The sequence below is a fragment of the Dasypus novemcinctus genome, chromosome 3 (genome assembly GCF_030445035.2).
Source record: "Dasypus novemcinctus isolate mDasNov1 chromosome 3, mDasNov1.1.hap2, whole genome shotgun sequence".
In the NCBI taxonomy this organism is placed as follows: Eukaryota; Metazoa; Chordata; class Mammalia; order Cingulata; family Dasypodidae; genus Dasypus; species Dasypus novemcinctus.
The window spans coordinates 163,300,987-163,313,646 of NC_080675.1; the positions used below are offsets into that span (position 1 = coordinate 163,300,987).

Consider the following 12,660-nt stretch of genomic DNA (forward strand, 5'->3'; position numbering starts at 1 on the left):
AGCGGGCACAGAATAACATACAGTGAATGGACCCAGAGAGTAGACAACTGGGGGGGGGGGGCGCGCAGGGAAGGGGAGAGAAATAAATAAAAAAACAAATCTTTAAAAAAAAAGGGAATGAACTTTCATTCCTATGATATCTAAAATGAACTATATTTTGGGGACATGGATTATTTGAGGATTATGGCCAAGGAGCACACTGGGAAGATGCTGGTGAGGACTCTAGCATCCCTTTCTCTTGGCCTGGTGGCAAAGGCAAACCCAGGAATGATGGACATGCCAGCTCCAAACCACCAATCTATTCCAAGTCTGGAAAACTGACAGAGATCAGGAGTAAAGAAAAAGCCTGAGAGAACGGCATAGAATCTCAGGAACTAGAGCTGCAGGCATCAAAAGTGATGTTATTTCCACTATGCCATGTTCCAGAAATGACCATGTTGACACATACCATAGAGTAATGATGCAAAGTATCCCATAGGGTGCAACAAAAATACAAAAAAAAACAGGGGAAGATCGAGAAGGCACTGACTAGTATACTTCTGCTGAGTGCCAAATACTGTGTGAGTACTTTATAAATCATTTCAATTATAGAAATATAAAAATGCAAGTGTTTCAACGTTGCTAAGGCATCTTAGTTTGACTCTGGCTCAATATTTTCCTAAGTCACTTGGGGAAGTAGGCAGTCAATGGAAACAAATGCATGAACAAATTAGCCAATTTTGTAAAACCATGAATAGCAACCCAAGATTCCAACCATGTTGGTCACTGCTTTGAAAGGGTACAGGAGAACATTCAGTCTATAAAAGGTTTCACTGAAATATTCCTTCTAAGCTTTTTCACCATGTAAAACTACAGCTTCTTGTCAACAGCTTTTATGGCATGACATGAGAAGAGCCATGCATCCATGGAACAGGATCCCAAAAAACGATTCTATTCAGCAACTCCTTTTTATCATCTGAAGAGGATTCTGTAGGCATGAATCCTATTAGAACAATACCAAATTTTACATAAGGATATAAAGAAAGTCTTTTAAATTTCCCACTTGGTACCTATACATGGAAGATATGATTCATATTTATAGATGAAAATTATATCACAGTTATAAGAATATGAATATGTGTGAACCAGGACATTAGCTATAAAAGTTATATATGGAATTTAATATCTTTAAATTATAAGAGAATATTATCACTCATTTATCTCCTTAAGAATAAAAATTAAAAAAAGAGAAGATAAAAATAGATAAAAACTATAAATGTCCAATGACTCTTCAAGTTTAGGAACTGGAAAAGTTTTGCTTTTGACATATTAACTACTATTAAAAAATGGGGGAAGGAGCCCTGATCAAGATGTGGAGTGAGATGCTTCAGGACTCCACTCCCCCAACAGAAGCTGTAAACAACCAGCAAGACCTGGTGGAAACATCCTCCTCCAAGCTCCAGGAAAGAGTTAAAAACTGTAGGAACAGGTTGAGGGCTGAATCAACAAAAAAGCTCCTTAAAAGCAGTAGAATCCCCTGCCACCCTGGCTGGCCCCTCCCCAGCTTGGCACAGTTGCAGCCTGCACTTCCACCCTGGTCCCCATTCCAGAAGGAACAGAGCAAGCCCTAGAGTACGCACTGGAAGCATGTATGTCTGGCTGTAGGACTTTAAGGAAATGGTTTCCGAGTGAAGAGGGGACATTTGGAACTATGTAAATGAGAAAATTACCAGTGCCACATGCGCACACCCAAGACAAACATATGCACTAAAAGAAATGGGGGGGGGGGGCTTATGCGTTGGCCTGGAGCTATTCTCTAAACTCACTGTACAGATTAAGTTCTGAAGGACAACACTCTCACAGGTCAATCTGCAAAGAATGAAAAAGTGTTTACCTTCCTTCTTTCCCCCTTCCTTCCTTCCTCCATTTTTCCTTTCTTCTTTTTTTTGTTAGCTTTTGGCATTTTGGCATTCAAGGAAATCTGTCATAGTACTGGCTAGATAGAAGCTTAAGGAATAGATGCCTCAGACTCTAACTACCAGCAATAAAACATCAAAATAATAAAATGCCCACATTCCAACAAAAGGTTACAGTAACCAAGCATGAAAAGAAATGAGTAGTAATGGTCCAGGTAAGAAAGGATTAAGGCATTAGGAACCATCATTGAAGAGGACAGGATTTAAGACACTACAAAGACTTTTTTAAAAAGTCCTACATATGAGCAAAAAGCCAAAGGAAAACATGGACAAAAAATTAAAGGAAACCAGGAAAATAATAGATGAATGCAAAGAGAAAATCAATAGAGAGGTGAAAATTACGAAAAGGAACCAAACAGAGCTGAAGACCACAGAAACAGAAATTACAAAATCCCTAGAAAAGTTCAACAGCAGACTGGAGCTGACAGCAAAATGAATCAGTGAACTTGAAGATGACATAATTGAAATCATTCAGTCTGAGAAATAAGAAGAATGAAGAAAAGTGAACAGACTCTGAGGAACCTGTGGGATACCATAGAGCTTACCAAAGTACACATTATGAGAGTCCCAGAGAGTGAAGAGAGAAAGGCGAAGAGAGCACATCCAAAGAATTTCTGAAATTTAATAAACAACATGATTTGACACATTCAAGATGCTTAACAAACTCCAAACAGAATAACCAAATAGACCCATACCACTGCATTTTTATAATCAAACTGTTGAATGACAAAGATAAAGTGACAACGCTGAAAGTCACAAGAGTTCTAGAAGCAATACGTCACATACATTAGAGCCTCAATTAAGATTAGGTGCCTGTTTCTCTTGTTAAAGAGAGTTCTGTAGGTTGAAAGGAAAGAACAATAGGCAATAGATTGAAGCACGGGTACATATAAATGAGAGTGCTATGGTTTTTTCGGTTTGTAACAACTTTTTCTTTCCTACTGGATCTAAAAAGCAAAAAGCATAAAATGTAATGAGAAATCAGTAGCTTGGGACTCATAATGCATAAACATGTCATCTGTGACAAGAACTACAAAAAGGTGGGGAAATAGAGGCATACAGGAATATAGTTTGTGTAAAACTATTAGAGGTGATTTTGTACCGAAGTAAACAAGATTGTTATAGATTCAGAATATTAAATTTAAGCCCATGGTAACTACAAAGAAAATATCAGAGAATAAGCAAGATCACAGAGACAGAAATTACAGCACAAGTTGCCAAGAGCAGTGAGGAAGGGGAAGAGAAAATTAATGTATAATGTGAGTAGGGTTTCTATTTGGGGAGATAGAAAAGATTTAGTAATGTAAGGTGGTGAGAGTACTATAATATAATGAATGGGATTAATACCTTTGAATGGAATGCTTGGGAGTGGTTGAAATGGAAAGTTTATGTTGTATATATGTTCTCAAAATTAAAAAGAGAGAGAGACAAGAGGAAGAAATAGCAACTAAAGAGCCAGTGGCAATTAAATGCAGTACCTGATCTTGGATAAGATCTAGTATCAAGGGAGAGAAAAGGCTGAAAGGGACATTATTGAGACATATGAAAAAATGGAATATAGACTGTAAGCTTTATATCAATATTAAATTTCTTGAACCTGACAACTGCACTTAAGATGGTTACATTAGTGATTATCCTTGTTCTTAGGAAATATGCATGGCAGTATTAAGGTTTCAAGGAGCATATAATAATCTGCACTCAAGTGCAGTATAAATAATCTGCACTCAAAATGTTCAGAAAATCTATTGTTATATAGATAGATGGATAGAGAGAGAAGGAGAGAGAGAGAGAGAGAAAGAATGCTATGAAAATGTGGCAAAATATTAAAGTTGGTGGATCTGTTACCTGACAGGGTTTGTGCTGTATTATTTTTGTAACTGGACTGTATGTTTGAAAGTATTTCAAAACAAGAAAGTTAAATAAAATGAGGGTCATGCAATTCAAGAAGATTTTCTTTTTGCCCTGGCCTCTAGGAAGCTCAGTGTTAAATGTTGTGATCATATGTTATAAAATTTTTTGGGATGTTTTGATTCACTTTCTTCTTCCTGCTTCTTTTCATTCCTAGATTCCATTTCCCCATGCTCTCTTCACTTAAAATATTTCTTAGGGCACCTTCATCCAGGACTGGGGATAGGGCAAAGCAAGTGAGGCAACCAGTGTGCAAAATTTAAAGAGAAAGCCACTCTCAAGCTCATGCATATGTGGGATCGGTACCTGAATGTGAGCTTCCCCCAACATTTTGAACCCTGGACACCTAGCTTGCCCACGCAATCCCTGCTTAAGGGTTGGCAGCCCTAGCTACCCATCTTCAAGGTGGGCTCTTCCTTACATGTCTAGCTTTGTCTCCTATTCCAAGCAATCCCTACATCCTCTAGTCCATAGCATGGCTCTCAAACTTGAAAATGCCCCAGGATGATCTAGAGGGCTTGATAAAAGATTGCTAGGCTGTAAACAGCACCACTTGTATTACAATAGATGTAGTGTTATAATAAACTATTTAATGTGGGGGAAAACTAAATAAAAATGAAAGATCACTGTAACCCATTTACATAGTTTGTGCTTCAGGAGGTCTGAGGTGAGGCCCTAGGAGCTCATTTATAATGTTCTAGGAGAACTGCTGCTGCTCCTTGGGCCCCACTTGGGAAACCACTGCCCTTTGCTAAATAGTTTGGAGTTACTCCCAAGCCCCATGTTATTTTATACTGCGGTGTCTCCCTTCGTTTCATCCTCTTTCTCACTTGCTAGGCTCATTTTAGTCTTCTTTCTCTTACCAGCCCTCCTTAACACCTTGCAGGGCACGATGCAGGACTCACTGTGCACCCTGCACCCTCCTTTTCTCATTTCTCCTCCTAGCTCATCAGTTATGATTGGAGAGTCCTATTCATTTGTGGACTCCCAGGACAGTATTCCTACCACTATAGTTTGGGTGCAACAAGAGAATCTCGACCAAATCTCAGTGAGAATAGGCAAGATTTGATGAATCCCTTACAAAGGCAATGAATGAGTTGGTCTTTCTCAAGTTTTGAGGCTTCCCATGGATTTATGGCCTTACCTGAACATGACTGAGGCCCCCAGAGAAGACAAAAGCCTCTGGAAGTCATTCTGCCCAGGCTAATGCTTATCTAGATGTCATAAATAGGCAGCAGAAGCATTGGGGTCAAGAAACTCAGCAGTAGGACAGTGCTGCTTCTCTGAAGATGTAGAGGGATGAGATAGAGTATCTATCTATCTATCTATCTGGCTGTTGGGGTTTAAAAAGGTAAAAAGTATGACTATGGGTGGGACTGGAGTTCAGTTAAAGCAACAAGACACAATAAACAAAGAACCACACCCTATTAAATGAGAAAGACTGTTGATCTGTGTTCCAACCATAATAGCCTCCATTTTGTTCCTCAAATTGAGAATACCTTCTCTTATAAAAGGCTTTTGCCTGAACTGTTTGGCCTACATAAAAATAAGCGATGTAAGCTCAATTAGAGAAAGGCATGGGGTGAGAATGGACCTGAACTGGAAGTGGGAGGAGAGGTATCCATTCCAGTGCGAGTAGCTCCTTTCACCCCAGAGCTACAGAACTAGACAAACCAATCATCAAAACTCCTTTCTGATCCTCAACTAGGCTCTGGTCATAGAGCAGTTCATTATAAACAAAGTAGCACATGGATGATAGAGATGATAGATAGATAATGCTTCCTTCCAAATTCATTTGACTGTCCTCTTTCAATTAAAGTTCTGCCACATCAAACCAATGTGTGGCATTTGATGCCTCTCATGGAACTAAATAGTTTAAAAATCATGCTTTGTAAGTCACTCGAGTTTTTGAGACCTTGGCAAAAGAGAAACAGCTCCAAACATGCTGTTTGCAAAGTGTTCAATTCTGTGATGATGTCTTAGTGACTTACTTTTTCTTTAGTGGTCAGAAGGAAAATCAATATTGTCAATTCATATGACCAAGTCAAAGGAAAAAACAAACCCCCAAATTTGCCAAGATTTCCCTCATTTGGCCAGGAGCTGGACCACTGACTCAGGGATTCCAGACACAGGCGTGTACCTGGAAGGTAGAACAAGAGTACCATATCACCCCACAGTAAGAGAGCACGCTCCCTAAAATGCTTATAAGACCCCCTCCCCGACAGCACCCCGACAAAGGGTCTACTGTGGGATGATGATGCTGAGGTCGGCAGAATTCAAAAAGCCAATGTGGAAAAAGAGCCAGAAATAGTGGGGCCCTGGCCCATGCAACAAGACAGGGGGTTGATGACGGACTTTGCAGCCAATTTGCCCAGTCCTCTACATGGAATGGAAAAACTGCTGGGAGGAATCTGGTAATCCCACCAATTCAGCTAATAGGTGCACCACCTTTTAAATCAATAAAATAATTTCCCTAAGCAAAACCATTCTAGCAACTCCATACTTGTGAAAGGCTGACTTCCTGAGAAAAATCCTAGATGTCAGAGAGAGAGAGAAAAAGAAGGAGCAAAAGTGAAAAAGAGAAAGTAGAAAAGAGCAAGAAGATAAGGAGCAAAAGTGAAAAAGAGAAAGTAGAAAAGAGCAAGAAGATAAGGGAGGACATACTCAAAGACCATATGGACTCCCCACCACAAAATGCAGGATTCTTACAAAGTAATAGCATAAAGAAAAGTATTTACCAAACCCAAAGCAAGGGCTTGGCCCTCTATTTTGTATCAGAATCCAACAGAAAAAGAAAAATCATTCCAGATATTTAAAACAGAGGGACTATAATGCAGAGAACTGGTTTCAGAGGTGATAGAATTTCTAAGCTGAACAGAGAACACTGGGAGAATGTAAAGTATAGTGACTACAGAGAACTGCTATTACCCTTAGGCCAAATAGGGATTTTAGGATTTGTGGATCATAAGTTCTCGGTCACAACTAGCCTACTCTGCCATTGTTGGCCATTTACACAAAAGCATGTGGCTGTGTTATAATGAAACTGTATTTATAAAAACAGACATAAGGCTGGATTTTGCCCTTAGGCCAATATTTGATACTATTTTGGCTAGAGAGACAAAAACAAAAACAAACAAGCAAAAAAACCCACACACATACACACAAAACCCAAATACCACTGGTTTCAGGGTCAGTGTCACCTAGAAGAAGCTGAAACCATGCAGTTCTGGCTAATGGAAGACAAAATGCAACCAGTGCCTCAGTTATGACCTAAGGCCGAAGGAAAAGGTAAGAAATAAAACAGTGAGAAAGAGCCTGCCTTCCCCCTTTCTCCTGCGCTCCAATATCCTGCCAGACCTTTCACTGCACAAGGCGAACTGGATGCCCACTGAGAGGGGCACCTGGGAAATGGAGCCTGCAGAGTTCAGCTTTGGCAATAATAGAGAGCAACAAAGAGAAAAGAGTGGGCAGCAAACAGGCCAAGAATTGACACCAGCGGTCAACTAATTTCCCACTGGAAAAAAAAAATACATTACAGCAGCATAGGACATTTCTCTTAATGTAGACAGCTGATGTATAAATGCATAAAATAGCTCGTCAAAATAGAAGCTATTTAAAGGTATATATATATATATCTCAGTGCAAATTCATCTAAAGTAAAGGAAACCTCAAGGCTCAAGGGTCATCCACAGCATCTTTCAGGCCCAAATGGTATCAGGGATGGGTCCGTGCATGCCCACGCACATAAGCAGAGTTCCTGAATCAAGTCACTGATTTATTGATTCCATTTTTTATCACTGCTTTTTTTTATTCCATTACACTTTGTGATAGGAGAGAGGTAACTGCTGTTAATTTTGTATCCCAAAAATGGTTACTTACATTAAAGGCTTGGCTAACACCTATTCATACTGAAGATTATGTACAGTAAGTATATAAGGAGAACTAAGTATCTGATTCAGAATATCAAATGATATTCTCAATTCTCAATTAAAAATATTCACCAGAATATAAACAAAGACTTCTGGATGAAACCTAAACCTGTTTTAAAAGACATCCTCTGTGTATTAAAATATTAAAACCCAAGGTAGACTAGTAAGGAGACAGTTTAGAGGAGAGTCCACAAAGGCTCTGCTCTCCAGACATTTTTGGATGATGTAAAATTACAGATTTATGGGATTAGGAAACAAAGATCAAAATAAAATTAAGTTATAAAAATAAAACTGAGATGAAAAAGTCAGTGATGTCATACGGGTAATGCAAAGTTTGACACTGGTAACATTTGAGGGTATTTGTAACTAAGCAATCTTTATGCCAAATTTCTGTTACAGATATTTTTAAAATATAATTTGGAAATCCTACAAAAGGAGCTTATATTTTGAAAATACCAAAAGATAGGTTGACCAGAGTATTTTTTTAATTACTTCACAAAGTGTTAACCACAGTGTCTATAGATTTTCCATATGATCATATTCATAAGTCAAATTAGAAGTCATCTCCCTTTTTCCTCCAAAACTGAAAAGCCCAAGAAGCAAACATTCAACAAAACAATGGAAATTCTTCCTCCCTGTATAAATTGCATCTCTCTCTCAAATGAGATCATGAATACCTTTCTATGAATGTCACTCATACAAGGTTTTACTGAACATACGTACTAGGTTTGGGCATATTTTAAGTCCCCAAGCCTATGATAGTGAGGTCAAAATTCTAGGAACCACCATCACTGCAGAAGCAGAGAACAGCTCAGTTCCAAGGCACGACTCTGCAGTGTAAAAACTGCTCTCCAGGACCCCCTGTTCCCTTCATATTTCTGATATCTTTATCCAAGCCATCCATATTTTTTTCTATCCCTCTTCATTCCTTTGGCCATTCTTCCATAACCTCCCTGTCCTCCCTAGACTCCAATATTCCCCAAGCTCACAATTTTTCTTCCTAGTCTTTATGTTCTTCCACAAACTGCCATTGCTGTTCCACAGACCGAAGCTTCCTAACTAAAGATGGTTATTGATGTACAGTACCAGTGTTTTAGTGCAGCAGCCAAATCAATAAAGGAGAAAATACTGCTTTGTCAGGTTTCACCAAAGCATTCTGGGAAACTTTACTGCCTCGGATGGTTACAGAAACTCTTAATATGGGAAAGCAGAGCTGGACTCCGTTCTATGGTGAGAAATGATGTTCTTCTACCCTCTAGTGACTAGAAGGGAATAAAGCAAAAGTTGGAAGAATTTTTGAGACAGCTTCACATTATTATTTATCACCTGTTAATGCTGTTTCTAAGAAGAATCAGTCTTGGGAACCAAGCAAACTGTAGAATAACCAAGCAAATGCCTTGCCACAGTTATTTCTTAAGGTGTTCAAAATGGCAAAGGATACATATCGTAGGAAGTAAGAGTCAGAACTTTCGCTCGTTTGGATTTCAAAAAGCAAGGTCTTCCTAAGTGACTAGCACTGGTCAGGTTAAAATTCTCACCCTGCCCATTATATCGATCTCTCTGTCTCTACCTCTCTAGCATCTATCTATCTATCTATCTGTCTATCTGTCTGTCTATCTATCTATCTATCTATCTATCTATCTATCTATCTATCTATCTATCATCTATCTTCTCTCTCTCCCCCAATATCTCTATCATCCATCTATCTATGATCTACCTACCTAGCATCTATCTATCATCTAACTTCTCTTTCTTCCTCCCTTTCTCTATCTCTCCCACTCACTCTCTCTCCTTCATATACCCTGGAAAAGGAGGTCCCATTTCCAATCTCCTCATTTTACAGAGAAGTAGACAACTGAGGAAGAGTGAGGTTAGAAAATTGCATACACATGTATGCAAATACAGACACACACACACATATATCTTTCACCATTACAATTCAGAACCTGAACTAGTCTGTAATCTTGCATCAGTTAATTGTAATAATTTTGTGTTGGTTATTTCTCTTTAACAGGTATCAGAACTGCTAAATTAAGTTATAAATCCTTGTTACAATTATATTAACATTTAGTTACTTAAGTAACAAACGCTATGAGTATTTTTATTGTTATTACTTTAGTTAATAACTTGACAAATTAATAATACATTCTACCTAGTATACGTATATCTTTTGCAAATTGGGCAGTCATGTAGAATTTCCTAAAAAGATACTATCAATGTAAAAAATCACCAGTAGTTTATGAGAAAAAAATCTTTAATGAGGCTCACAAAAAGTAATAAATTGATGTTTCAGAAGCTATAAAATAGATTTATAAAATATATCACATATTCCTCTCAGTCAATCTTAAAATGTCCCTGTAAGAGTAAATACTTCCTAAAGGACTAAATCTAATCACACTACACTCAAAATATTACAAGCTTAATGAAGTGTAACATTCTAACATGGGCAGACATAAAATGTCATCACTAGAACAAGTGTAAGTTCAAACATCTGCTATGCTCTTATTAAAAGAAATTGTAAAAGGTAGATGGTTCCCTTCTTATTTGTAATAGCAGAAAGAGAAAAAGAATGCTCTTACATATGAAGGTTGTGAAATATAAATCAGGTTTATATTTGGTTTTCAATAAAGAGAAAGTTTTCCCAAATGAGCTAAAGAATAAACATGTATATTTACCTTGCTGGCACTCAACCGCTTCCGATTTGACCAACGCTAAAGATTACATCCATTGAATGGTGAAAAATGGCAGAATAAAAGAAAGATAAATAGAATAATTAGTAAGGAATTATATTATTATGCCAATATATTAGATTGTAGAGACTACATCCAACAACTAAAGGCTCAAATTCTGAGGTTACAGAGAAAGCACATTTGAGCAAGAAAATGGTTAGAAACAGAAAAGTCACATTTATATGGTATTTGCATCATTTTCTCACCATATCCAGTAATGAAAAGCCAAAGCAATAAATACTGTTCGATCCTTAGATGTCCATTAATTTTTAGATTATCATAAAATACTGTAATTTTTCTCTATAAAATTTTTCTCTATAAAAGTAGATTTCTCCTATTTGAAATATTAAGAAATTCATAGATAATGTTAGTTCACATTTAGGTTTCCATGGTTTTAGAATTAGGAAAAATAACTCAATTTGTCTTTATCAATTAAATCTTAATATTCCAAATATTAGGGGGGAAAACAAGACAAACTGGCTAATATATACCAAGGAGGGAAGAAAAAATTTTTTCTGAACAGCAAGAAATTTCACCACTGTTCTCTTTTGATCTCTCATTTGTCATGCCAAAGCTGCTGAATTTCCTCTACAATTAAAATTCTCTCCCAGCAAAATCCTCTCATTACTCCTGTCACTGTCCAATACTATAATGCTTTCCTCTGGCTGGTTAACCAGCTAACTGGTTGTTAAAACTTGGGATAAATTCTGAAAATTACAACTCAATTATGCATCTACGTGAGCAAACCACATTTACTATTATGCTTAAGGAAAAAAAATTTCTTTAGGTAAATGTCCTATCCACTTGGCCAATATATCTTCCCAATAAAATAATAAGAATATCAATAGTCTTCAGGGGAAATCCACTTACATTCCAGTGATCAGCAACTGGAAACATTGGTACATAAATGACTGAAAACAGTCTTCTAAAAACAATTCCCCTGCTGAAATTTGAATTCAACATTCTGTCCATGACATAAAGTTATAAGTACTACAACCTGGGTATTAAAATCATTTTTTATGTATTTTCCCAATAATACAGTGACAGATATTTCACCCAAACAAACACCAAACATTAATTACCATCTCATAGATGCACAAGGTTGCTTGAGGACCTCTGACATACAATAACTCATTTGACTGTTGTAACAATCATAAAAGAGAAACGAAACAGACAGTGACATTAATAGGAAATAATCATTACAGATACTACAGGACTTACTACAATATCATGAGCTAAGATGTATCTAGTGTACCCCATGCCAAGCATCATATTTAATCATCTCAATCTTCACAACCCTGTGAAACAAACTCTTTACATCCCCATTTTCCACATGAGGAAATTGGGGCTAGGAGAGGTTAAGTAACTCTCTGAATTTGACCTAGTCACTTAACTTCTCAAAGCTATAAAGTGATGGAGATGGACTTCAAACACAGGCAGTCTGACAATGGAGCCTATAATTCTAGCACAATCCTATTTTGGCCAAGAAAAGGAAACAGACAGCAGATATATCTGCCTTCCAGTCAGTGCTTTCCTACTAACTCCATCATGCTTTTATATATTCAAATTCCTGGACATGAGGGTAATTCAGAGACATTTCATACATGTTTAAGATTTCTGACCTTGGTTCTAAAACAATAACAAAACAAGAAGACAGAAGAAAAGTGGATAAAAAAGTGAGAATTCAAACTGAACTATTTCCAACAGACTTCAAGTATTTAAACAAAATATTCTTAAGTAAATAAACTGTTGCCCTCAATCCCAACTGCTACTGAAACCCATTTAAAAGCCCAATATAAGAATACCTTTAAATATTAACTAAAACCCCAGGAAAACAACATTTTCTGATATTTAGAGTATCCTCCGAGGGCCCGTGACATGTTCTGCACATTAAATAACCACATATGGCTCAGGGTGAATTATTCCTGGCTTGGTCAGACTTTGATCACGTATATAAACAGAAAAATAGGACTACCAATCAAGAAAATGAGAGCAGACAGGGTTTTCTATATGATGATACCCCCATAAAATATATATGAAATAAAAATATTACACACCAGACCTCTGTCAGACAAACAGCAAAAAAAGAAAGCCTGAAAGCATATGAACGAGCAGATACACCCTCTGCCAGACTCTGGT

At 37.4% G+C, this 12,660-nt stretch overlaps 1 protein-coding gene across 5 annotated transcripts in view; it reads right to left on the reverse strand.

The window, feature by feature from the left end:
- The window catches only part of MCTP2 (multiple C2 and transmembrane domain containing 2), a 258,051-nt gene that overhangs the window by 133,011 nt on the left and 112,380 nt on the right, over positions 1 to 12,660 (reverse strand). For 3 of the 5 annotated variants that reach the window (XM_071214337.1, XM_071214338.1, XM_071214339.1), the window contains exons 8-9: positions 11,604 to 11,660; positions 10,468 to 10,503 (exon numbers count right to left, since the gene is read on the reverse strand). In XM_071214337.1, coding sequence (XP_071070438.1) covers positions 10,468 to 10,503; positions 11,604 to 11,660 — 93 coding nt within the window. The remainder of the gene's footprint in view (positions 1 to 10,467; positions 10,504 to 11,603; positions 11,661 to 12,660) is intronic. The other 2 variants (XM_058294644.2, XM_058294640.2) reach the window with 1 other exon arrangement.